The 27,058-nt window shown below is 42.3% G+C and overlaps 1 protein-coding gene across 3 annotated transcripts in view; it reads left to right on the top strand.

Moving 5' to 3' along the window:
* CHD5 (chromodomain helicase DNA binding protein 5) overlaps nucleotides 1-27,058 on the top strand; it is a 2,140,358-nt gene that overhangs the window by 560,374 nt on the left and 1,552,926 nt on the right. For all 3 annotated transcript variants that reach the window (XM_044063016.1, XM_044063014.1, XM_044063013.1), the window contains exon 8: nucleotides 1,640-1,843. In XM_044063016.1, the coding sequence (XP_043918951.1) occupies nucleotides 1,640-1,843 (204 nt within the window). The remainder of the gene's footprint in view (nucleotides 1-1,639; nucleotides 1,844-27,058) is intronic.

Here is a 27,058-nt window from a genome sequence, read left to right as displayed (position 1 = left end):
TCAAAATGGGGGAAATTGCCTCCACAAAAAGACCAGTCAAAAGTGGAGTTCCTCAGGTTTCTGTGCTGGGACCTCTCCTGTTTGCTATCTACTTTTCTGACATAAAAGCAAATATCAAAGGGCTCTGATTGACTAAGTTTGCAGATGACTGCAAGCTAAGAGCAGTCATTGAATCCCCAAGTTGCTTTGTCATCCTGCAGTAAGGTTTGTCCTAAATAAATTACTGGTGGAAAAATCATGAACTGAAGCTAAATGCCAATAAATGCATTATTGTATCCTTTGGGAAGTCATCTAACTCAGGGGACTACCACATTAACAATATGCCCCTGAGAATTGACTCATTTGTTCAGGATTTGGAACTTACATGGACAGTGACCTAATTTCTGGCCAATGTGTTCATTGCTGTAAGAAATGTCTTCGGTATTGCACAGCTTGTAAATAAAAGGATTGTGCCTAGATCTAAGGATGTCATTGTCCCTCTTTACTCAGCCCTCATTAGGCCAGTCATTGAATATAATGTCCTTTTGGGCATTTATCTGTCCAGATGCATACAACTGGAACGCCCACAGAGATACCTTACAAATATTAGAAGAATACAAGGCCTAAACAATATGTCTTACATAAACCAACTCAAAGCCCTGTCACTATACTCTGTATACTACAAGCTACTAAGTGCTGACCTGTGTCTGGCATACAAGACATCCTCCAACTCAGTACTGATGGATTTACTGCACATCAGCAAGTCAAATGGCATCAGAAATCTTTGTTTTGGAATCTAAACCTCTTCTGCAACATCAGCAGAATGGTTTAGAGGGACAGGTATATCTCACAGAGGATACTGCCGCTCTGGAACAGACTCCTCATCCAAGTAAAACAAAGTTAATCCCTGTCCATATTCAAGCGCATCTTGGATCTATGGATGGGAAATAGAAAATTTACCTCAGGATTGCCTCCTGTACTACTAATGGATAGAAACAGCTTATAAATGCTTTATCCCATGCATGGATCCCCACAAAATATCTATGGTATGATCCCAGTTATTCTCATTAGGGGTAATATATAAATATTGACCATGGGATGGGTAAGGCCAATCTGTAACTAAATGGGATAGGTTAATTCGAGCAGAAGAAGAGAAGTTGGCTAGGCTTAAAATGGCTCTCAAGGACAGCTAGCCTAGTACTAACCTAGGAACCTGTGACTCCTTAAAGCATAATATATAATGCATATTATTTATGAAGTGACCATATGATTGAACTGGGACTTTTTGTGCTGCCAGTGAAAGAGCGTAATTCACCTGTCAGTCATACATTTTCTGCTTGCTTGTCTAGGAAATAGCACTTTAACTGACTGTGATGGCCATCCTACAACTTTCTAAAGTATCAAAGGGTTACATTGTGGCATCCATAGTTGCTGAGCTGTGAAAGTAGGAACTGTGAGATATGAGGGGGTGTATAGAACTCAGCTATTGTGTTTGTTAATTACTTGTTGATGATCAGTTTGTAGTATAGAATGCCACCATGTAGACGATTGCCATCTCTAGAAATAGTTACTGGTAATCCTACTGTGCATGTTTCACAGATGTGAGAGACTTCGTACTGAACTGGCATTATGTTAATCTTACTTTCTTTCTTTTTCTCAGTGCCCTCCTTTAAAAGGCAAAGTGCAACGAATCTTACACTGGTCATGGAGAGAACCCCCACCTCCTTCATCTCCATTGCACTCTTCTGAAGTAGAACCAGCTGCTCTGCAACCAAAACCCCTGGAGGGTCAACCAGAGAGGGAGTTTTTTGTGAAATGGGCAGGGTTGTCATACTGGCACTGTTCCTGGGTTAAAGAATTACAGGTAAGCAGCTATCACCTTTGCAGATGCATTTGTAATGTACTTCTGAATTTATTAGGAAAAGAACATATACATTATTGAACACTTACTTCAGCATAGACTAGGATTCATGTAATGCTATGCCAGTGTTCTCATTACTATGGGTTTTGGTTCTTAAAACACAGAATGCATGTCACTAGTCTATTAAAATATTTCTTGTAGAACAGTTATTAAGGCCATGTGATGGGTGGGTGATTCAGCTACAGTTCCTGAATTCAGAAATTAACTTGCCATCAGGAGGTTACCAAGAAGAAGAATATAGAAAGCTATATTCCTGGCTCTTATCACCTGTGAGTGAAATGAGACCTAATACTTAACACATATGTTGTCCTCAGCTTCTGCTATGATGGATATAATATTTTTATTTATTTTTTAGGCATAAATTAATGGTTGCACCTTTAACTGCTACCCCACTTGATGTCTTGTAACTGTGACAGTAGTTTACTCATTCACTTTCTAAATGCCATATATTTATTTATTTAACATTTGTTTACCGGGATAGTCCAATGGGGCTATTAGCCCCTTTTCAGCAGAAGCCCGGGAAGAAAAGCTTCTCAGATAAAAAAATAGTACAGTACAATGCATGACAAAAATACATAAAGCTTTAATGCTAAGTACAAGAAGTAATATAGTGTATATATAATATATGTCTATGCAGGTGGCTTAGTGAGTTTAACAATCAACAGAAGATCAGTTAAAGAGCAAAACATCCATGTACTCAGAAACCATACCTGCAGACTGCATCTGTCTGTATAATTGACAATACTGTTTCTTTGTATACTGTGGGCATAGTCATAACTGAAAAGGGTCTTTGGACCAGCCAACTTATTGGTTAAAATCAGCAAACAAAATAAATAAATGAGACTCCATGATGCAGAGTGATGGAGAGTAACCATATGGAATGTTAGGACTTGCAATGCCAAGTCACAGAATGTGGAGAATAAATGACAGAAAATCCAGATTTATGTATGCTGAGATTGGCATTTCTCAGAATATTTCCTTTTCTCCAATGTATGGTAATCTTAGAGTTGTTATATACAGATTCTGAGGGACTTGCCTCCCAGTTTAGGGGATGCTAGGGGTCTCCCCTGCAAAAAAAAAAAAAAAAAAAACAAGTTTAAAGGAGAAGAGCAGGGATCGATATTCACTCTTCTCATGTATTTTTGGTCTTTTTATTTCATACTTTTGGGACTCGATATTGCAAGTCCTGACATTGTATTAGGGAACTCTGATGGAGCGGTGACTGTGACCCAGGCAACCAGAGTTTCAGTAGCACCCCCAGCACTTGGGGGGTAAGATAGGTGAGAAAGAAATAAGGGGCAGAGCTCACTTGCCTCTCAGGTGTGAGAGAGGATGTGCATGCTCAAGGTCACACGATATGACTGATTTCCCTGATGAAGACCAAAGAAACAGCCTGTAGTGCTTCCCAAATAGATGAGTGGACCTTGTCCACCCGGCTTAAGTTCCTGGAAGAAGTGAGGGACAGGCCTACTGTTGCTGCCCATTGCACAGCCCACCTATGGCTTGCTACTGGGCATGCACAGGAAAGTGAGGACTTAAGCTAGAAAAAAAACATCCTTCTGCATATGACAGTCCCTCTCCCAAGTCACATGGCCCTTACCCCCAAAAAACAAATGAGGCATAGGTGCATCACTGAATGAGAACAACTGAGTCAAAAAAGGCAGGCAGGAGGGAGAGATGATGGTCATTACAAAGACAGAGGAAAAAATAATCCAAATAGCTAAACAAATAAACAAACAAACCAGTTAGCATATATAAGTAAATTAAATACATTTAGGCACATTTCAAACTGTATTCCATGTTAGGATCTCTCTTCTTTTCACTAATGACTTATTGGAGAGATTATGTGCACTGAACTATGCCTTTCTGTCTGACAAGTTATCTCTGCAGCTGACTTTATACTTGTAGTTATAATGCAGCCTGTTTGATATAGGGATCAGCATTATTGCAGCAGACTGCTGTGTCACAAAAGAGGACATAGACTTGAAATAAAGTCAGCTGTAACACCACATGAACTCAGCAGATTCTCATGGATATTGCTACACATTTATGTCAAATTATGTATTTAATATTGGGAAAGTAGCATATACTTTGCATATGAAGTCCACCCCGGGTGCAGCTCAATGTCTCTGATAGATAGAGGGAGACAGGAATGCCCAAACTAACATACCCCCCCCCCCCATAACCTCTAGAAACTTCCTAACATAGCCTCTCCTAATAAACACCCGTGATACATAGGAGCATAGCTGGGCTGGACTGCATGGCTAGGCTTATAACGTCCCTGATGGTCGTTAGGCTAGTATATAGCCTGAAATGAAACTGTATGTATGAATCTATGAAATGAAACTGCATTCCTTATGGAACAAGATTTTCTCTTAAATGTTAGCAGCTGTTTTTAGGAGGTCTGATTCCCAGAAAAGAGTCTTTAGTCATATATTTCCTTAACATTTCACAGAATTAACTTTCTGTGATTTTTTTTCTAACACTGAGTATATTACAAACTTTCTAACCTCCTACCTTTTCTCCCCTCCAGACCAGAAATGTCCTATAGCCTCTCTCGAAGATGACATCTTATTCAGTGGCCTTGGCATTTAATATTAGCGAATATGTGAATGAAAGAAGAAGCAGAGGAGAACAGAATTCTGTCCTTCAGAAGAGTTGCTAATCCACGGTTCCATCTGCCTGAGCTTGTATTTGCTCAGGTAGATGTCAAAGAACCCATGTTAATTATCAAAAAGCATAGGAGAATCTCCCCTTTGCTCTGGTCAAATTTCTGTGTGCCATTGTGAATACCATCTTCAGTCTCCCCTGAAACTAGGCTAGAAAGAAAAAACTAAAAAATGTTTCCTTAAAATTCATATATCTGAAGTAGTTGAGTTCATTTGGTCTTCAACCTGTGGGTTATGGATCCGTATCAGATCTGACATGGCCGCATATCCAGCATCTGATCTAAGCTCCAAGCTCCTCCCCTTACCCACAATGCCCCTTGTCTCCTTCCTCCCTTCAGATCTCGTTTGCCGCTGGAAAGGTAAGCATCATGGTCCGTGCTAGGCTAAGTCTGTGGGTTTTGTGAGTAGTTTTTTAGTGTTTTTTGCTAACTCCTTCTTAACCTTTTTCATTTTTTTCTATCTTTCTACCTCCCTGTGCAGTAAGTTTAAAAAAAAAGTTTTCTTTCCTTCCCTTCACTCTTCTTCTTCTTAGCATGAGTGTGTGTGTGTGTGTGTGTGTGTGTGTGTGTGTGTGTGTGTGTGTGTGTGTGTGTGTGTGTCTGGGCCTGTTAGAGCATGGCTGAAGCCCCAAAAGCAGGTTTCAGAAAATGCACAGTGTGGCCATGAGCTCTCCCCAGCCGATGGCCACATTGTGTGCGTGGTGTACCTGGGGGCGGCTCACCTGCAAACCTCCTGCCCTATCTGTGCTGGGTTTAATCGCAGAGCACTGAAGGACAGGAGGAATAAACTTATCCTCCAGGGACTACTTCCCTCCTTGGGGACTGTAGCCCCTATGTCCTCCTCATCAGGAACAGTGGCTGCAACTTCTTCCACTTCCCCAGCCTCAGGGACTCAAACTCCAGCCAGGAGGTCTGGGGAAGGGAAGAAGTCTCGGAAAGACAGGCCGAGGAAGCAGTTCCCCAACCGCTCAGCCCCGGCCAGCCCACCACCTAAAGTCAGAACAGAAGCTAGGCCTGGATCCCCCCCAGTTCCATTTCCCAAGGTTCTCCCTGGAGCCAGAGGAACCCCGGATCTGGTCACCTGTCAGGGTTTCCCCTCACCGGCATTCCAGACCGGTGTCTGTAAAGTGGAGATGGATAAGATGATGCGGAGGTTTATCCGCACCCAAATTCAGATGGGAGTCTTGCCTGCCCCTTCTTCCTCTGGAGGGGGAAGTTCGCAGCCTTTTTTCACGTCAATCACTCCTTCTCTGATCCAGCCTGCAGTTTCCTAGCCCCTGGATCTGAGGACCCTTGGGGTCAAGGGGTCGGTGCTGACAGTGCCTTGTACCTCGATGCCAGCCATTGCCTTGAGCATTTCAGATTTGACTGGGTCGATTCGAGCTCTCAGAGCTGTAGTCTCAGAGTTGGATCCAAGAGGTTGCTGTTGGCTACGAGTGTCTGAGCGCAGTATTCCCTTCAGCATCTCAGCTCCTGGAGTCTCAGCTCTGACTCCCCTGTCGGGTCAGAGGGGAACGGCTCCAGCTTGTACTTCTCAGGATGTCCATTCCCCTTCAGTCTTTGATGTGGTGGACAGGGTTCTCTCAGTACCATCGAGACCCTTGACCATCTTGTCCTCAGACTCCGTCCCAACTCTCTCTGCTTTGGGTATGGTCCCGACCATCATATCCTCTCAGGGACAGCCTGTCCCTGTTTTGCTTCAGGAAGCTCCCCTGAGGGAGCAGCAGGATGTTGGCAAGTCCTCCCCAGAGAGTCAACTGAGGAGGTTCTTCACAAATGGATGAGTAAAAGGAGGCACCTGGACTCACCACTGGAGTCCCTTACCGAAGCCACTGACTTGGAGGAAGGAGAAGGTTCCCCCCGATCATCCCCACGGATGTCTCCTTTGGAGACATCATGGAACTCCACCACCGAAGGAGGCGATTGGTCTGCCCAAAAAACAACCTCGGACAACTCAGTGATACCTCGAGGCATTCGGCAAGGGCCCATCTACTTCCTGGGTGTCCTCTCCTGCAGATCCGCTTGTGGACTTCTAACATCTCGGGCATGAAAGGAACCAAACAGTATGGAGCCCATCCCTAAGCGCCCTGATAAGGTCCTTAGCCCCCCTTCAGACAGGACTTGTTGGAATAAGGGGTCCCCAGTGGATGCTATGGTGGTAGTAGCTGCCACGAAGAAAGAGCTTGCGCAGGAGAGCTCTATGGTCCATCCTCCTGACCGAGAATCAAGGACGATGGACCATTTAGGGAAGCGGGTGTACACTTCAATGACTTTTTCCATCAGAGCGCTGAACTATATGGCACACGTCATTCGGTTGCAGTGAGACTTAGTCGAGGAAATTGCTGAGTCGACCCTGGAGTCCATGTCGGTGGAGGGCAAGAAGACATTCTACGCTTGGATGGCCACTCTCAAGGCAGTAGTTAATACGTCCATGTGTCTTCTCTCCTCTGCCATGGAGGGAGCCTCCAGGGAGGCTGGTTCTGGCGTTGCTATGAGGCGCCACACCTGGCTCCGGCTTTGTCAATTCTCTGAACCCTTTAAGGCGTCATTTGCAAATGCCCCATACGACGGTTCTTCCCTGTTTGGGAAGTCAGCTCAAGAGACCTTGGCCAGAGTGAGAATGATGGGAAGACACTGTCTGCCATCAGGATCCACTTCTCTGCTCCTCAAAGATCCTTTTCTAGGAATCAGTGAGGGATGAAGACGATGTGGTTCCGGAAGTCTCAGGCATTTTCCCGGGACACTCAGGACTCATCTTCCTCAGAGGCAGAGGGGGTTATGATAGATGCCGTCCTAGAGGTAGAGGGGGTCCGAGAAACTTCCGGTCTCGAGAACCATTCTCGGACAGACTTGCACAGCAGCCCTGAAGGGCTGCCCAACTGCACATCTCTGGAGGCAGTCAGCAGTTGCCTATCGCTACAGCCAGTGGCATGGGAGTCCATAACAATAGATCATTGGGTGTTACAGATTGTATCCAGAGGTTATTCCATCTCGTTCATCGAACCACCTCTCCCACCAAATCACCTCCCAGACATTCCACCCGCGCAAAGGAGGAAGCAGCTCTAGAGATAGACAAGCTGCTAAGAAAAAGAGTCATCCAACCCATCCCCCTAGGTCAATCTGAATTAGACATTTTTTCCAGGTTCTTTTTAGTGCCAAAGAAAATGGGGGGCCTAAGACCCATTCTGGATCTATTCACCTTGAACCTGTCAGTAGCCAAGGTGAAATTCTGGATGGTCACTCTCCAGTCCATCCTGCCCTACCTGCAGCTGAATGATTGGATGTGCTCGATCGATCTCCAGGACACGTACTATCATATCAAGATTGACAGGTGCTCTCGGAGGTTTCTCCTCTTCCGGCTGGGAGACAAGCATTATCAGTTCAGAGCCCTTCCCTTTGATGTGACCACAGCCCCCAGGGTGTTCACCAAGGTGATGGTAGTAGTAGCGGCTCACCTGAGGCTTCAGGGTATTCGGGTCTTCCCTTACCTGGATGACTGGCTCTTCACTGCCCCTTCCAAGCATCTACTTTGGAGCCAGGGATTATTTCCTCTTACTAGCGAAAAGATTGGGCATCACCATCAATCTCAAGTCGTCACTGACCCCTGTTCAGATCCTAGACTTCATTGAGGTTCAGTTGGACACTATCCAGATGAAAGTTTTTCTCAACCCAGACAGGGTACACAGTCTAAAGTTACACGTCTTGTACATCCTTCAAGCCCAAGTTCCGACAGCAGAAACAGTTCTGAGGGCATTGGAGTCTGTGGTGGCCATGATCAACCTATTACCCTTAGCACAACTTCACATGAGGATTCTTCAGTGGACTATAGCAGTCCAATGGTCTCTATTAGCTCTACCATTGTCTCATCCAGTCAGTATCTCCCGAGTATGCAGGGATTCTCTTCGGTGGTGGATTCATTCTCGGGACATAGTCAGGAGACGTCCCTTTCTTCCATCCTTTCCCAAAATCACAGTGACCACGGACGCCTCCCGGCTAGGGTGGGAGAGCATTGCTCGGGAAGGATAGTCCAAGGCACATGGTCTCCATCAGAGACCAGTTTGCATATAAACATCCTGGAAATGAGGGCGGTTCTTATTGCGTTGCAGGCCCTTCATGCCCATCTTCCTCTAGAGACAATTGCGATTCAGACAGACAACATGTCAGTAGTCTAGTATATCAACAAACTAGGAGGAATCAGATCTTACCCCCTTTGTCACGAAGCCATGAGAGTGTGGGAATGGTAGATCTCCACCGACCGTTTTCTGGTGGCAACACACATCGCAGGATGGTCCAACATTCTACCGAACAGGCTCAGCAGATCTGTCCTGATGCCTTACGTGTGGTCTCTGAATCCTTCAGTGGCGGAGCAGATCTTTCTAAAGTGGGGTCTTCCTTACTGAGATCTATTCGTATCTCCTTCCAATGCAAAATGCAGCGAGTTCTTCACTCTGAACCCCCCTCAGGGGGAAGCCCCCAGAGGCGCACTGATTCATGCTTGGCCTCCTGATCTTCTTTATGTCTATCCCCTGCTGCCGCTCATCTCGAAGTTTCTTCAGAAAGCTCACAGGCTAGAGAACACTGTGATCTTCATCACCCCATTCTGGCCTCGCCAAGTCTGATTTCCCTCCCTTTGGTCTCACCTAGTAGTTCCACCGTGGACATTGGATCTGGTTCTGGATCTTATTTCTCATCCCTCGGAGATTCCTCAACCAGACCTGGACAGTATGAAACTCACTGCTTGGGTGCCCCAGTTCCCCTGATTATTAGGACTCCTGGTTTATTATCTCCTGTTAAAACCATTTTGGTGGCGGCTCACAAATCTTCCACCAGAAGAATATACCGTAGTAAGTTGAAACTGTTCTCCCTATGGGCTTCGAAGCAGGCATTGGACCCCTTTACTGCTCTTGTGTCTGCAGTATTAGAGATTTTGGCTGGGTTTTTTCAGCAAAGTGCCAGTTCCTTCACTGTCAAAGTCCATCTGGCCGCAATTTCTAATTTTCATGTGGGTGAAAACATGTCTTCATTAGTCTCTTCTAAACTTTGCAAGACCTTCCTTAAAGGTGCCTTTCTTCTAAGACTCCTGGTGAAGAATCCTACCCCCTCCCCCCGTGGGACCTTACTTTCATGCTTCAGGCTTTAGTTTCCCCTCCTTTTGAACCTGCAGCTTTGGTAGATTTGCAGTATCTATCTTGGAAGACTGCCTTTTTCATCACCATTTCTTCTGCTAGGAGAGTGTCGGAACTTCAAGCCCTATCCACCAAAGTTCCTTACTTGAATTTTCATAAGGACAGGGTTTCTCTGCACACTAACCCGTCCTTTCTTCCTAAAGTAGCATCAGAAGCCAATATTAACCAGACTATCAATCCTTCCTGTCTTTTTTCCTAATTTTCGGAATGGGGTTAATATAAATTACATCTGCTGGATGTGCACAGGCAATTGCGATTCTACATACACAGGACAAAAGCTTTTCGTAAATCTGATAAGTTCTTTGTTTCTTACTCAAAACCCTTTTTAAGGAAACCAATTTCTAAGGTGACAATTGCTCGTTGGATTTCCCAATGCATTATCCGAGCATATTCTGTCAAGGGAATTTCCCCTCTGGGTCAGGTAAAAGCACATTCCACCAGATCTACTTCAGCGGCATTTTGGTCCAGGGTGTTACTGGATGATATATGTTCTGCAGCTACTTGGTCCTCATCTCATACCTTCATTTCACATTACACATCAGACACTGAATTCAGGAACAGGGCATCCTTTGGCTCCACAGTGCTTCTGAATATCCTTTCATGAGGGTCACCCAGGTGTTAATAGCTGGGGACTCTGTCCCACAGGTTGAAGACCAAATGAAGTCAACTACAGATAAAGAAGTTATGTACTCACCATAATGTTCCATCTGAGTAGTCGTACTTCATTTGTCTTCAACCATCACCCCCTCCTTTCCCCGACCTTGTCACTTTGGTCCTGGCCATGGATATGGAAAATGAACATTCTAGGAGCTGTCCATTGTTATGCCTAGGCTCAGGTTTGTTTTTTTGAGCTGCTAGTAGTGGTAAGGTCCCGTTGGGTTAGGTGTATGTTATATGTTGAGCAGCAAACTCAATCTGAAGGGAGGAAGGAGACACGAGGCATTATGGGTAAGGGGAGGAGCTTGGCGCTCAGATCAGATGCTGGATATGCGGCTGTGTCAGATCCGATACAGATCTATAATCCACAGGTTGAAGACAAATGAAGTATAACTACTCAGATGGAACGTTATGGTGAGTACATAACTTCTTTTTATGTATAATTGTGTCTGCATCATATGTTTTACAAAAATGTGGACCAGTTAAAGTTTATTTGATAACATCCAAATAAATACAGAAACATGGTTGAGAACCCTAAAAGTATGTCAGCCTTAGCACCCCTATTCAGACTTTAAACCTTTATTCCACAGTGATCATACACTCCTGACATATTACCACCCTCCAGGGCTAAACCAGAACACCTGCCTCCCCTGAAAAAAATAGTCAGCCATATTGGAACAGTAGCACATATATTTAATGTGTGGTAAGTGCATGAGCAGCTAGCATGGCACACTTTTTTGTGGGTGTATAAGGTAAACCTACTAGGCATAACTGCATACACTATGTAGTTAAGTTACTTGCTTGGTATCACATACAAAAGTATTCAAACCCAAGATATGAGGGTGAAGTCATTAGCAGTTCATAGCCTTAATCACTTTTGCAAACCTGTCAGACTCCTTGGACTTGAATCTGACTTTTTAGTTACTGTATCTTAACCTGACTTATGAACCACATTATGTTTTTTATGGTTTAAACCACTTACAATGTATTCAGATGTAGAGCATTTTGTTGTAGGATTTGTTTGCTTCCCAGTGCAGTTTCAAACAGTGATGGTGCAGCATAGCACCACTAATGTGAAGTGTTGTAGCCAGCTCCCTGTGGAAATGTCAGCTCATAACATGGAGTGCCAACATGCTGGGGAAAAAAATGAAACTGCAGAAGAGAAATGAATATTGAACATCGCTTTTTTTTCTTCAAACTTCTTTTTTGAGGCAATCAAGCCCCCTACACACACTCTGAACTTACATGTACTAACTCGGAGATCTCCATACCTCAGAGAAAATGGAATATTCCATGAAATGGACATCTCAGTCTTGGTATATGTAAGTCCGTTTTTTCAGCCATTCAGTCTCAGCGTTACAATACTCACTCATGTGGGCCTGATTAATTTAATTACATTCCTGCATTTGTATGAGAATAAGTATATCTATGCTGTCATTTCGTCAAGAATATTTTTCGTGGGGGGGCACTTCACAGAACATACAAGAGCTGTATACAACACCAGTATGTTGCACCACAGGCGTACAGAAACTGAGTTGGTATTACGCCCTAGATAATGGTAGTTTGACTGATGGTTGCTAGCTGCATTATAAACTATGCAATCCATGCACACAATCTGGATAATGTCACTGTCGTGGGCAGTGACAACTGTGTAGGACACAAAACAGAATGTTGTGTTGTATGTGTAGTTGCATGCCACCATCTGCTGCAGAAACTCACACACACACACACACACACACACACACACACACACACACACACACACACACACACACACACACACACACGTACTGAAAATCATCAACAGACCCAAATGCTGACTTCCTTAATGTCGACCAGAAAATGACAAAGATGCAAATGCAACAAGGTAGTGTATATGTGCGGAACACTGACCACTGCTTATGTAAAATTAAAATTAATAAAACAATTTTTGCTGGGAGGGGGCAAACCCCCTGCACCCTGTACAGCCTCTGTTAATAATATATACTAACACCGAAACCACACAGTATCGGAGAAATGGCATATTCCTCAACCCCTGAGAATTGTGCAGTCTCATACACCTGTCACCCTTCTGCTTAGTTGACCAAATTGTGTCAACTAAACAGATGACCAACTACAGTTTCAACAATATTCATTTCTCAGATATATATATATATATATATATATATATATATATATATATATGTATATATATATATATATATATATATATATATATATATATATATATGCTAGCAGAGTCTGTTAGGGTGTGTGAATGAAATATACTAATATGCATAGCCTCACATCTGTTATTATGTCCTCATACAGCACTATCACTGTCAGTCTGAAGGCATGACAGTGAACGTTCTTCCATGCAGTGAAGTATCTTGTTGTTGACCCACAGTCTCCATGTTCAGTGGATGACCAGCCATGATAATCTGACTGACCCTATCATGACCATGTCTGGTGGGATATGATCAGTGATATCAGTGTTGTCAGTGATCAGGGCAGAGACTGCAGTCAGATAAGATGCTGGGTAATCCACATGACACATGCTGCTAGGAAGTGTGCTACCTGCCTGGCACAGGAGTTTAAGTGGATGGGAGGCAGTCTGTCAGCTGAACCACTGTTAACACTGGCTGAAGAGATGTTCTTCATATTGATCACTGCTACAGTAGCCTAAGCTATATGATTCTCCATAGGATATAATAACCAGCCAGCTTTCAAAGCTTCAGAGCACCTTCCACACTCCCAAACCATTAGTCATCTTGAGCTGAGCTGACTAAAAGCTGGTTTGTGTGCCAAGCCTTTAGAGTTTTCCTGCTGCCAGTAGAGCACTCCTCAGTGAGCTTACAAGAAATGATACCTGGCTTATTCTCTTCCATTGCTGAGCAGATAAGCTCCTTTCAGGGGGAAAAATCTTCTACATTACTTTTTTATTGTTTAAAGTAAGTTTTTGTGAAAAACAACTAATTTAAAGTTTCAGAAAAGTATTTTTATTGACTGTCATGCTAGTTTTATATACTTTTAAATGGGAGCACATTCTTTTTACATTTGTGGTAAAAATTGTTAAAAGTTGTTGAAAACTGCTTTTTCTATGGAGAAACTATGTTTATTTTATTTTTTGTGGTCTGGAGAAATGCTTTTTTATTGTGATTTGTGAGGGAAATAAGTGACTTTTTATGGCTTTCTTGTTTTACCGACTATTGCTGCTAAGCTTTCCAGGAAAGAAGCACTATTTTTGGCTTGACCATGGAATAAATTACCGATCCCCTGGTCAGGCCTACTTCCAGCCGCAAAAAGAAAAAAGTTAACTAAACAGTTTTTGCCTTCACAGCAGAGTAACGGCAGGTTACTGAACTGCCACAGCCATAGCTGGTTGACTCTGCTGTGGCTAATGCTGGTTCCTCAGACAAATCATCTATTTTCTTGGATCCCTCTAGTGTTGTTCATAAAGCAGCCATGGACCAGGGCCTAGCCACATCCCCTACGTGTGTTGGAGTCCCCTCAACAGGCAAGGGAGAGCCACTTTTGTCAGTTATGGCGCATAACTCTATCAGTTTCTCTGAAAGGAGTAATTTATTGGGCATAGCTTAGGGTCTTGTACAGGCTATTGGCCCTTCTTATAAGGCGGTTTCTGGTTAAAAAGGCTATTTTTTTCCTTGAAGAGGTTCAAGGCTTTGAATCTGTGGGGGAATGTGAAGAGACAGATGTAGTTTTTTTCTTCTCAGGTTTCTGATTCAAATTCCAAGGAGAGTATAGTATCTGTATGTTCCTGTTGAGGAATTCACTTTCTCTGAGACCATTTCCAGATTGTAACCACAACCAGAGAAGGAGGAGGAAAAGCAGTGCCCAATGAAAAGACAAAAGCGAAAAACTGCTAAAATAACCAAAAAATCAAAGGCACTCGTGAGCACCAAAACCAAGAGATGCAAAAAGTGGTGGAGTCACGAGAACTTTTTTCAGCAAACTAAGAAATAAATAAAAAATGATAAATACATTAAACACATTAACTGGACACAAATGCTGTAGATATAGCCAACCTGCTGACAGACAGGTTCAGAGGAAACTTCATCCCTCTGTTTCTCCCATCAGTAAAACAGGACATCTCCAGTACCTGCCCCCTCCCCTTATCTCTAGGGAACGAGTCATCACTGCCCTCTCAAAGTGAAAAATACAGCCTCCATGGGACCTGTTAACATCCCAGGCTGCATCCTACATGACCTCAGGTAGGAACTTGCAGCACCATTAGGCACCCTATTCACCCAAAGCGTGAGTACTGTCTTCATCCCAGCCGAGTGCAGGACAGTCACTGTCATCGCTTTGCACAAAGGTGGAGCACCCACCGATCTAGGAAATTATAGACCCATCAACCTAACTAGCCTGATTTGCAAGGCCATGGAGCAGATTATCATGGACCTCATTAACAAGGAAGGACATTGGCAACCTCCAGACTCTCGATCTCACACAGTTTGGTTTTGTCAAGAGGAGGTCATGCCTGTTAAATTTGGTCGACAATCAACAGAACGTGCTGGAGGGACAGGTTCATAACCCAGAGACTGCCCATGCTATGGAATAGCAATATTCAAAATGAAACGCTGTACAACAGTGGCCAATGAAGTAAAGTTTTCTTGGAGAATAGGTTAAATGATATAAAACTTTTAAAGGTGCAATATATACATAGCAAAAAACTTGCAGAAATTTCCAGTACTTCAGTTAAATTCACTTACAAGATATTCACGCTGTGAATGCAGTTATACTATAGCGAAATGATGGCTCCAAAGTATCCAGTCTTATGATGGCTCCAAAGTATCCAGTCTATTTAGTCTGATATACAAAGTATCCACACTGAAGATGTAGTAGCTGCTGTGTGACTGTGATGAACTGTGATAACAGCTTAACCAGTCGTTTGGAATACAGAGGGACTGTTTTATTCTACATCAAGATTTTAACTTGGCATGAAGATTTTAACTTTTTCTACAATAAAAGGATTTTATCTTCCATTAAAGCTAGAAGCTCTTATTTGATCTGTTAGACTGGTTAAGCTAAGTTAACCTATTCTCCAAGAGAACTTTATTTCATTGGCCATTGTTGTACAGCGTTTCATTTTGAATATTGTTTTTACTTGTTACTGATAGCTGTACTTTAGCATTAGGAGGTACGCTTTCTTTATTATATGTTATGGAATAGAGTTCCCATACATGTCAAACAGAGCACCTCAATGGCCCTTTTCAAGAGAAATCTTGATGAGTAGATGATTAGATTTTGGTTCCTCCCCTTCTTTTAAAATACTGTTAAACAAAATCTTTCAGATCTTTATTCCTTTCTTCCCTCCTAGCTTCCAAACTTCCACCAGAATACCATCTATTCCTGGAGACTTTCCTGAAGATTAATTATACATCTCCATTTTATCTCATCTCCTCCTATGTTAAATGTTAGTTGTTGAGCCTCATCTTCCTCTATCCTTGGCATATTTAAGTCTTCTATAAATTCCCATACATGTCAAACAGAGCACCTCAATGGCCCTTTTCAAGAGAAATCTTGATGAGTAGATGAGAAACAGAAAATTCACCCCGGGGATCACTCCAGTGGCTCTACTCGACAGAGGCACTGGGAACTAAGGTTGGATGGCACAATGCCAGAGTAATCCTATGGGCTAGGCTTGTAAAGGCTTCAGGGCCATTAGCCTAGTACACACCTATGAACCTATGACCTCTTTGAGACAGTCACCAATGCCATGAATGAGGGGAAGATGGTGCACACCGCCTACCTTTACCTGGCCAAAGCCTTTGATACTATTCCCCACTTGGGTATAATAGATAAACTCTCAACTAGGCATCAAGCCATATGTTACCAGATGGGGAGCAAACTGGCTCACTGATAGAACCCACCTAGTCAAAACAGGGGAAGCCAACTCAAGCAATCGACCAGTAACGAGCGGCGTACCCCAGGGATTGGTCTTGGGGCCTCTGCTGTTTGGGATATACTTTTCTGAGGTGCAGGCCTAAACCATTGTGCTATGGCTGACCAAGTTTGCAGATGACTGCAGGGTGGGTGCTGTTATCAATTCCCCTAGTGATGTGGACATCCTCTAAGAGGGTCTCCCCCAAACAAATGAATGGTGCCATAAACATGGCCTCAGACTGAATGCCAAAAAATGCATCATCATCCCCTTTGGGGAGAGTGACATCCCCACAAATTATCACATTGGCAATAAGGTCCTAAGCATGCAATCAGTTGTGAGGGACTTGGGCATCCAGGTTGATAGCAAACTGACTTTTGACCACCATATTGCCTCCGTTGTACGCAAGGCTTTCTACATGGCCCACCTCATTAGTAAGGGTATCTCATCCAGGGACAAGGTGGTCATAAACATTCCCTGTATTCTTCCCTTATACGACCCATTATTGAGTACAGTGACCCTTTTGGCTTGTACCTCACAAAGCACATGCAGCAGCTGGAGAGACCACAGAGGATCCTCACAAGGAGAAGCCAGGGCCTCAAACATCTAACCTACACAGATAGGATAAAGATCCTGTCCCTTTACTCAGTCTCCTACAGAGTCCTCAGAGGTGTCATCTGTCTGGCATACAAAGCAATCTCAGACCCCGCCTTGATGGGACTGCTACATATCTACAAGTGAAGCTCTACTCGAGTAACCCTCCCACTCGACCTCAACCTGGTCTGTGACATCAATAGGACTTGTTGGTGGGACAGATTTGTGTCCCAGAGACTTCCCCTTTCATGGAATAGACTCCTTCTTCATGTCAAGCAGAGTACCTCATTAACCCTTTTTAAGTGCAACCTAGACAACTGTATGGGGAACAGAAAATACACCCATGGAATTCCACCTGTGTCTCTGCTGGACAGTGGTATTGGGTGCTGACTTGTTGGAACATGGGCTAAATTCTTGGCTAGGCTTGTAAGGGCCTCAGGGCTAATAGCCTAGTAACTTCCTGTGATCCTATGATCCAATGGATCACCGTGTTTTTTTGTCCTACAATGTCGGACTTCCTCAGATATAACAGCACAAGTCATCCAGTACTTTAAATACATTTGTGTTCCCTCCAAAACTAAAATTGAATCACCAATCATGTTGCAAAACAATTAAAAGGTAATCATACAATTTTCATGCTAAAAGTAAGTAACGTTCCCCCACAAATGAATAGATTCACACAAATAAAATACACCTTACAATAAATACACAACTCCCTAAAATGGTAATGAAAAATGAATATGAATGATACAGTCCACAAAGACTGCTGAACTAGAATAAGCTGAAATTAAAAAAGTCCAATTATTACAGAATACATAAGACCCATAATGTATAATTGCCCCACGCTGCCATCCAGTGTCAATAAACCTTCGTTTCAACAAAATGAAGCAAACTTGAATGCAAGTAGGAATAGGGAAAAGACTTGAATATTGAAATATTGAAATTCTAATGCCCGAAATAGCTACCACTTTAAGCAGACATTAAAAAAACAAATGTTTCCGTGTCAATAATAAATATATAATACATGAATAAATGAATAATACACAATAAAATGTTTAAAAAAAACAGTAAGAACAAACTAATTCCATGAACACATCAGTAATCCAAACAGGGAATGTTTATAGCTTAGCTGCCCTAAGTTTTAGTATTGGGGCTAGGGAAGTGTTGTCATTAAGCCCAGAGGGTCTGTTTGCTTCAAGAGTGAGCTGCCAGTGGACCCTGCATTCAATTCTTGTTTCCTATCGCCCCCCCCCCCCCCCCGCAGGATCTTTCTCAATTTCTTCAAGTGCAAAAATATAAAACTGGATTCAGTACACTAAATTTGATGCCTATACAGGGCATTCTTTTCTTCCCTTTTCTTAATGTCGCACACGTGTTCATAAATGCTCTTCTTCAATTTATGTTCCATCTTCCCTACATAGAAGGTGTTACAATTTCTGCACAAAGCAAGATAGATTACCCCTTTGCTGTTACAATTATAATAGCTATTTGCCTGTATGCTTTTGTCCCTACTTGTAAGAAAAACGCAATCCCTATTAGAGATGTATTGACATTGGGCAGAAGCCCACATATATTATATTTCCCAACTTTTGTTCTTCCATTATTTGTGCTGTTACATCTGAGGAAGTCTGACATTGTAGGATGAACAATGTAGTCATCCAGTTTATGCATTTAATTTATTTATTTATTTTTTATTTATTTATTAGTTTGTTGAATAAAGTTCTCATGGCTCCACCACTTTTTTGCATCTCCTGGTTTTGGTGCTCTTTAGTGCCTTTGATTTTTTGGTTATTTCCAGATTGTGCCAATGTTTTCATTGGGCAACACCAAGGTTTATCAGTCCCTCAGAAAACACTAAGAGTTAAATTCTAACAACACCCTCCCTCCTCCGCAGTGCTGTCAGCATTGGAAATTGTATTTGTCACAGCCTATGGTTCTCTGACAGCCAACCTGCTGCTCCTACGTTAGCAGATAGAAAGTGCAAAGTTCCTTAATCTTTGAAGTTTTTATAGACTAACCCCAGGTCTGACCCAGCAGCTAAAAACTTTAGTTAATCTGGCTACTGCCAAACATTTTGTTAATTCTTTTTTTCACACCTTTATTTATCACTTGTGACAGAGGCAAAATTGCATTTATATAAGAATAATCAAACCATATTAACAAGTTCACATTTACAAACGTTATACATCAGATATAGTGTTATGGGTCTACTTCAAATGATTGAAGTTTCAGAACTGCCAACATCATGTAGTCGATAACCATATGATCAAAGTTCTGAAACTTCGAACATTCTGAATGGAGATCATCATACAGCGCGGAATGGGAAATTTACTTTTTAACTCACTGTAGTGCAATCTCAGAGTTGGTATATTTAATTAGCAGGGGTGTGGGGGTGCAGGGGGGCTTCCCCCCTGCAAAAACGTGAAAGAAAACTTTTTTTTTGTTTTTAGTTTTTATTTTATTTGGTGTTCAAAATTTCAGAACTTCGATCATATGGTCGTCGACCATATGATGCTGAAGTTCTGAAACTTCGATCATCTGAAGTAAACCCATTGTTATATAATATATAATCAAAGCAACATTACATAACTTGTTCATTTCCTGTCTTCTCTTAAGCCTCATTTCTCCTCCAAAATATTTTTCTGCATGTATTATTCAATTTCCATTTTTTAGGTAATTTACTCCTACCCTTTTCTTAAGTTCCCATTTCCTGTTTTTTTATCTCTTTTATGGTATTCACTACTTCAAGTTTAGTTTATTTAGATATTGATTGCTACTTTCTAGTAACTGCTTTTTTGGAAGCCACAAAAATTAAACTTAACAAAGCTTTACTCTGTCTAGGCAATTCATATCCTGTATCCCAGCTCAAAAAATAATACCGTTTGTTATACTCATTTGTTTGCCCAGTATTCCTAACTGAGTACTCTGCAGGAAATGTTTAAAGTTTGCAGCTCATTACAGTCCGGGAACATATGATCCCAGGTACATCTTTCTTCCCCATTACACATCCAACATTTACCATCAATCTGAGGAAAAAATCTTTGGAGTTTACTTGGGGTATAAACGTATCTGTGCAAACACTTCCACCCAAAAATCCTAAATCTTCTAGATTTTATGTATTTGGGGGCCATGCATATGTCCTCCCACTGTTTTTTGTGAATTGCATGTCTAATCTCTCTTCCCAATCTTGATTCCTACAGTTATCATGCAGTATTTATATGCCCTACTAATTATCCCTTTTAACAGTAGCTTCTGTTCTAGATGCAATTAAAAACTCAACCGGTGTAAGTCTTTCATTTAGGATTCCCTATCCCTTTTTCTTTGCCTATACTCTGATATCAATCCCTGATAGGAAAGGTCATTACTAACCTGCAGTCCAAATGTTTTCTTGGCCTCTTGCCGTTCTATTACCTTTCCCTCTCTGATTATTTGTTCCCAATACCTTTGTTCCTTTGATAGCTTCCTCCAGTAAATTCCAGCCTCTTCTTGCTTATTCTCTGTACCCCTAATTGCAGTCATCCCTATTGGCAGAATCTTCATTCTGCATTCCTGGGTTGGCTTAGTTTTCAGTATATTTTCTACTACTTTATGAATATAATATTCTCTATGACTGTTACTATTCTCCTTAAGGATCTGCGTTCAAAATCCCATCCTTTCCTTGTAGGTTCATAGGTTCATAGGTAGATAATAGGGTATCGGCCCAAAGGCCTATGTAAGCCTAGCCAACAAGGTTCCATGGCTTATGCCACCCAAGAAAGATATTTTCCTGTGCCACTGTCGAGCAGAGACATAGAAGTGATCCCCGGGGTGTATTTCCTATTTCCCATCCACTCATCACGATTTTTCTTGAAGAGTGCTAATGAAGAACTTTGCTTGACATAGATGGGTAGCTTGTTCCAGAGTATAGGAAGTCTCTGGGACAGGACTCTATCCCTCCAGCGTGTCCTGTTTATTGTGGTGACAAGGTTTAGGTCCCTAGAGCGTGTAGCTCGGAGGGATTGGGGTTTCTTTAGGTGTAGCATGTCCAACAGATCTGGGTTTGACATAGCTTTATATGTTAGGCAGAGATCACCTCGGAGTAGGCGATATTCTATAGAGTAAGCTGGAGTTTTTTGAGGAGGTCAGTGTAGGGTATTTGCTTGAGGCCAGTAATCCTCTTTGTGAGGTACTTCTGTGGCCTTTCCAGCTGCTGCAGATGTCTTGTGAGGTACATTCCAAAAGGGGCATTGTACTCTATAATGGGTCTAATGACTGTCGAGTACAGGGGAACAATGACCTCTTTTTTCCTGGATGAGAACGCTTTTATGATGAGGTGTGCCAAGTAGAAGGACTTCCTGACTACTGTGGCGATGTGACTATCAAAAGAGAGACTGCTGTCCACCTGGGTCCCAAGGTCTCTTATCACGCATTCGGTGTTAAGTAGATTGCTGCCTATGTGGTAGTACAGAGTTTTTACCAAAGGGGATGACACTGCACTTTTTGGCATTGAGCTTGAGTCCATGGCTCTGACACCAGGCATCTGTGTCAGTGAGGCTCTTCTGTAGGATGTCCACATCATTTGGGGAGTTGACTATGGCTCCTAGTTTGCAGTCATCTGCGAACTTCGTTAGCCAGAGGCCTTCTGTGTTAGCCTGTATTTCAGAGACGTAGATACCAAACAGGAGAGGTCCCAGGATGGAACCCTATGGTACTCCACTTGTCACTGCTTTGAGGTCAGATTTGGAGTCTGCAACTTTTACAGTGTGGGTTCTGTCAGTGAGCCAGTTGGCAACCCATCTTGTGTCATAGGGATTTATAACTAGTTTAGTGAGTTTAGCTATAATTCCAGAATGGGGATGGTGTTGAAAGCTTTGGCGAGGTCAGTATAGGCTGTGTGAACCACCTTACCCTCATCCACGGCTTTGGTGACTGCCTCAAAGAAGTCGATCAGGTTCAGGAGGCATGATCTGCCTTTCACAAACCCGAACTGGGTGGGATCCAGAGTTTGGAGGTTACCAATGTCTTTGTTTAGGATATCCATGATGATACGTTCCATGACCTTGCAGATCAGGCTCGTCAGGCTAATAGGTCGATAGTTCCCGAGATCAGTGGTGGCTCCTTTGTGGAGTGGGATAACTGTTGCTGTGCACCATTCAGAGGGCACAATGCCTGATGCGAGGCAGTTCGTTGTGAAGTTCATGTAAAATGCAACCTGGGATGTTGTCCGGTCCCATGGATGCTGTGTTTTTGGCTTTAGAGAGTGCAGCTTTTACCTGCATAGTTGTGATTACAGGGACTCTGCATTCTTCCTGTATAGATATGGGCCCTTTAGGGGGTGAGAGGGGGGTAAAGTTAGCACTGAACCTATCTGCCAGGATATTGGCAATATCAATTGGTTCTGTAATTTTCGTGCCTTTGTGCTGTAACTCAGAGCAGATCTGGGTGTTGCCATCTAGATTCTTGACATAGCTATAGAATGCTTTGTGGTTGTCCTTGGATTTAGTGGCAATTTTGTTTTCGTAGCTAGCTTTGGAGGATCTTATAAGTGATCTCAGCTTCTTACTAAGGCTGACCAGGGAGCTCCTCCACTCATGGGATTTTACTCTCTTTTGCAACAGTTTCTTCCTTCTGTTATACAGTTTGTTTATGGAAGGAGACCACCAGATTGGCTTCCTTTTTTTGGAGGATAGTGTCTTGGTTCTGTTTGGGATAGCACGATCCATGCACTCGTGTAAGTGCTTATAGAGTGCATTTGTGTAGGATTCAGCAGTTGTAACTGTATTGTCCATCTGCATGGGTGTCATGAAGTTCACCACTTCTGACTTAAGAAGCATGAAGTTGGCTTTGGAGAAATTTTTACTGTGGTTTCCTTAATGGGGGGTGGGGGCAGGATGTGGATATCAAGGGTGATAAGCTTATGGTCAGATCGGACCAAAGAGGAGTTGACTTCAGGTGTGGAACACTGGTCACTCATGTTGGTAATGACTAGGTATAGGATATTGTTGCCCCTGGTGCGGGTGTGGATAAGTTGATCTAGGGCATTGGAGTTTATGAATTCCAGAAAGCGTTGAGCTAAGGAGTTGGTACATGAGTAGTTTTCCCAGTTAATGGTGGGGTAGTTGAAGTCACCCATTATTAGGGTATTTGGTTGAACCCTAATATTTTCCAGTACATCAAGAAAAGAGGAGTGGGAATCCTAGGGCATGGTGGGGGATCTGTAGCAAGCTACAATTTGGATTGCAGTTTTGCCCAGAGTTAGTTGCACTTGGATAACCTCGGATGCATTATGCTGAGCAACTAGCCTGGAGGTGTGGATATCCTTAATGAATATGGACACACCTCCGCCTTTGGTGTTTCGGTCCAGGTTACATGGCCGAAAAGTGTGGTATGAGTTATAGCCTGGTAGTGCAGGGGTGCTTTCTGGAGCCTTAAACCAGGTCTCAGTCACTGCACAGATATCGATGTTCTCCATTTTAAGGAGTGCCTCGAGTGAGTGCATTTTGAGACTTAGACTTCTACCATTGAGTAGCATTACCCTCAGTTTTTGCTTGCCTGTTCCTGTTATGGTGGTAAATTTGTTATTTGAGCCCTGCCTAAAAAGGCACTATAGGGGCAGCAAGAGCCTTAGCCAGTATCCGGAATCCCAGGTGCGACAGGTGCAGGCCATCTGTGGCAAAGCATCATGGTCTGTCGACCATGTCATCCCAAGCAGACAGATACTGGATCCCCTTAGAATGATACCAGAAGCTTAGCCAATTGTTGAAATCAATAATTTTGTCCTTGTACTGTGGTATCATTCTGGGCGATGGCAGAATGCTACTCAGGGCTAGGGTCATACCTGCCTGGGCTACAAGATCGGAGAGCTCTTCCATGTCTCTTTTCATGTAGTCCAGGGAGGTACATCTCAGGTCATTCACACCAACATGACAATGACAGAGTCATATTTGTACTTGTTGTGGAGTGAACTGAGTGCATGGGTTATGTGGTGGATCCTGGCACCCAACAGGCAGCTGACAGTAACCTTCTCCTTGTTTAGCCTGGTGAGTGGGACAGTCACCTATGACTAGTGTGTTGGGTACGTTGTTTTGCCTTATTGGCTGTGGTTGACTGCCACACTGAGTCTGTGGGCTATGTGTCATTTGGGTTGTGTTGGGGGATGGAGGTTGCTTGCGTTTCTGCTTTGGAGGTCTCTGTTGCTTAGACAGATTATTATTGAGAGCCTCCGCGAATGTTTTTATGTTACTATGTGTGGATTTTGGTGCTGTAGATTTAGTGAGACTATGTGATAAGTGTGGTGTGGTGCAAATGTTTACCTTCTCCTCATGACTGTCAACTTCAGTCTTGGTTGGAGAGAGCTTTACCTTCAGTTTGGCTAGATAAGTGCATCTCTCACAGGTTGTATTGTTGGGTGGTAGGAGGAGAAGGTTGTCTGTGTACATGAGGCAATTTCTACATTGCCTCAAGATGCCCAGATTCATCAGATAGACAGGAGAGAACACTGGGAGCTGACCCTTGGACATGCCTGAATAAAAACATATTTTCCACTAGATAAGTGAGGAAAGTGAGTGCAAGAGCTGTTTGTCTCTAACCAAGTGAGAAAAGTAAGTACAAAAACTGTTTTCCTCTAGGTAATGGGGAAGATTGAGTGCTATAGTAATTAGTAGCTTATTTAGTGCTTACAAGTTCTGAACATGAGCATGAATAAGCAAATTTAAGTGCTAAAACTAAGAATCTGTAGCTGCACTCGACGAGTTACAGGACAGAAACAAGTGCAAATGCAAGCTTTCAAATCAGAATGTTGAGAGAGATGGAAGATTGCCCAAACGGCCAATAACTACAATTTCTGGGCCAGAACCACTCCTTATGTGGTAGACTGGTTACCTAGTGCTTACCACTCCCTCTGATAAGCTAGAAGGCTTCCCTCCAACACAGAAAGGCTTGGGGGGCTCAGAAGCTTACATACAGTCCTGGATACAGCAAATCTGTATCTGGAACACTAGTTACAGGAAAGGTAGGAAACAGGCTTACAGTTTTTTTTTTTTTTGCTTTTTTGTTTTTTTTATACAGAAAAGTAGCGAAAACAGTAGTAAAAACAATTCACATGCAATGCAAGCTAGCACACTTGAGTATGCAGCAATATTAGACCAAACACAGTTTAAAAATGCAATTAAATTAAAAAGGACTAAAAGCAAGTGCAGAAAGAGTTTATTAGGTAGAATGTGGTAAATAGATGGGACTGGGGGAGTGTCCCAGATCAAATCTACAGTGGGGCGGGCAACTGCAAAAGCCACCAAATTTAAACTACAAACCAAAAATAGGGATGGTGGGTGGGACAAAACAGTTTCAACAGAGATCTAAGCAACAACTAACAGTACAAACTTTAAAACAAAAAAAAAATACTCATCTCTGTATATTTGCAGATCAATCTCTCAGAATAGTGAGACAACAGTTTCAACAGAGATCTAAGCAACAACTAATAGTACAAACTTTAAAATCAAAAAAATGTACTTAGCTCTGTGTATTTGCAGACCAGTCTCTCAGAACAGTGAGACAACAGTTTCAACAGAGATCTAAGCAACAACTAACAGTACAAACTTTAAAACCAAAAAATATACTCAGCTCTATATATTTGCAGATCAATCTCTCAGAAGAGTGAGATAACAGTTTCAACAGAGATCTAAGCAACAATTGACAAACTCTATAACCAAAAAATATATACTCAGCTCTGTATATTTGCAGATAGTCTGTAAGGCAGTCTCTCAGAACACAGGTACCAGCAATTTGAATGCAGGTTAAAACTAACAAGTCAAATTAAGTGATCCTTGAGTTAGATAACACACAAGCTGTAAAAACCAGTTATACCAACTGAAGACATGGCAGAAAATGGTGTGCGGGTGGGGAAAACAGTTTCAACAGAAATCTAAGCAACAACTAACAGTACAAACTTTAAAACCAAAAAAATAAACTCAGCTCTGTATATTTGCAGATCAGTCTCTCAGAACAGTGAGAAAACAGTTTCAACAGAGGTCTAAGCAACAACTAACAGTACAAACTTTAAAACCAAAAAAGTATATACTCATCTCTGTATATTTGCAGATCAGTCTCTCAGAACAGTGAGACAACAGTTTCAACAGAGATTTAAGCAACAATTAACATATTCTATAACCAAAAATATACTCAACTCTGTATATATGCAGATAGTCTGTAAGGCAGTCTCTCAGAACACAGGTTCCAGCAATTTGAATGCAGCCTGATACTAACAGGTCAAATTAAGTGATCCTTGAGTTAGATAACACACAAGCTGTAAAAACCAGTTATACCAACTGAAGACACGGCAGAAAAATCTTCAGTATCATCAACCTAAAAGTAAACTGCAACATAAGTAGTTGTTGCACCTAGCTCTACCAGTGCATGACTGCTAACACTTAAGTGTTAAAACAGTACTTGCATACTTCAAGCAAAATGTGTAATGAGTATGCTTCTTCATTAAAATAAATAAATAAACTTCTGCACATAGGGGTCAGTCTTCGGCCCCCACAATGAGAAATACCACTCTCATAATGTGAAGCAGGTGGGCAAAACATGGAATACATTTAGCAACACATTAGACGAGAAAGCTCAAAGCACGTTTACTTGTTTTTATATTCACAAAAAAATATTTAATAAATTAATATGAAAACATAATGAGTTTGTGATAGACCCTCACGGTAGAACAAGGTGAAACGTGCATGACTCAAATGCAAATACCCCTAAGGTATGTGTGCGCGCGTACGTGTATATATGTGCATGATTGCACATTACTCCTAAACTAACATAGGTTTCTTGCTTATAAAAATGATTTTTCGTCTTGCAACAGGAAGTAAAACCAGGGTTTGCGTTGCAGATTACAAAATCCAGCTAACTTTAGATGCAGTGGGAAGTAATGAGAAAACGACTTATCGGTTTGTAACATGTGCGAGCACAATTTAATTTCACCACAATTTTACACGAAAAGACCACTGTTCTTTGATAAACACATTGATAATGAAATCAACGCATTACAAAGCAACGTTTTAATCGGCCAAATAGCAACTAAACAATGTCACTTGCAATATGCATATTTTTGTAATGCTGGCAGGTGCCATACAATTTCTGCTAGCTATGCAGCAGGTATATATTTGTTATATTTAAATAAAATAAAAGGTGGCTTG

The sequence above is a fragment of the Protopterus annectens genome, chromosome 2.part1 (genome assembly GCF_019279795.1).
Source record: "Protopterus annectens isolate FY-2018-M chromosome 2.part1, PAN1.0, whole genome shotgun sequence".
Classification (NCBI taxonomy): Eukaryota; Metazoa; Chordata; order Ceratodontiformes; family Protopteridae; genus Protopterus; species Protopterus annectens.
The sequence above is the reverse complement of the archived record's forward strand: the minus strand, read 5'-3'. Positions and strand labels throughout refer to the sequence as shown.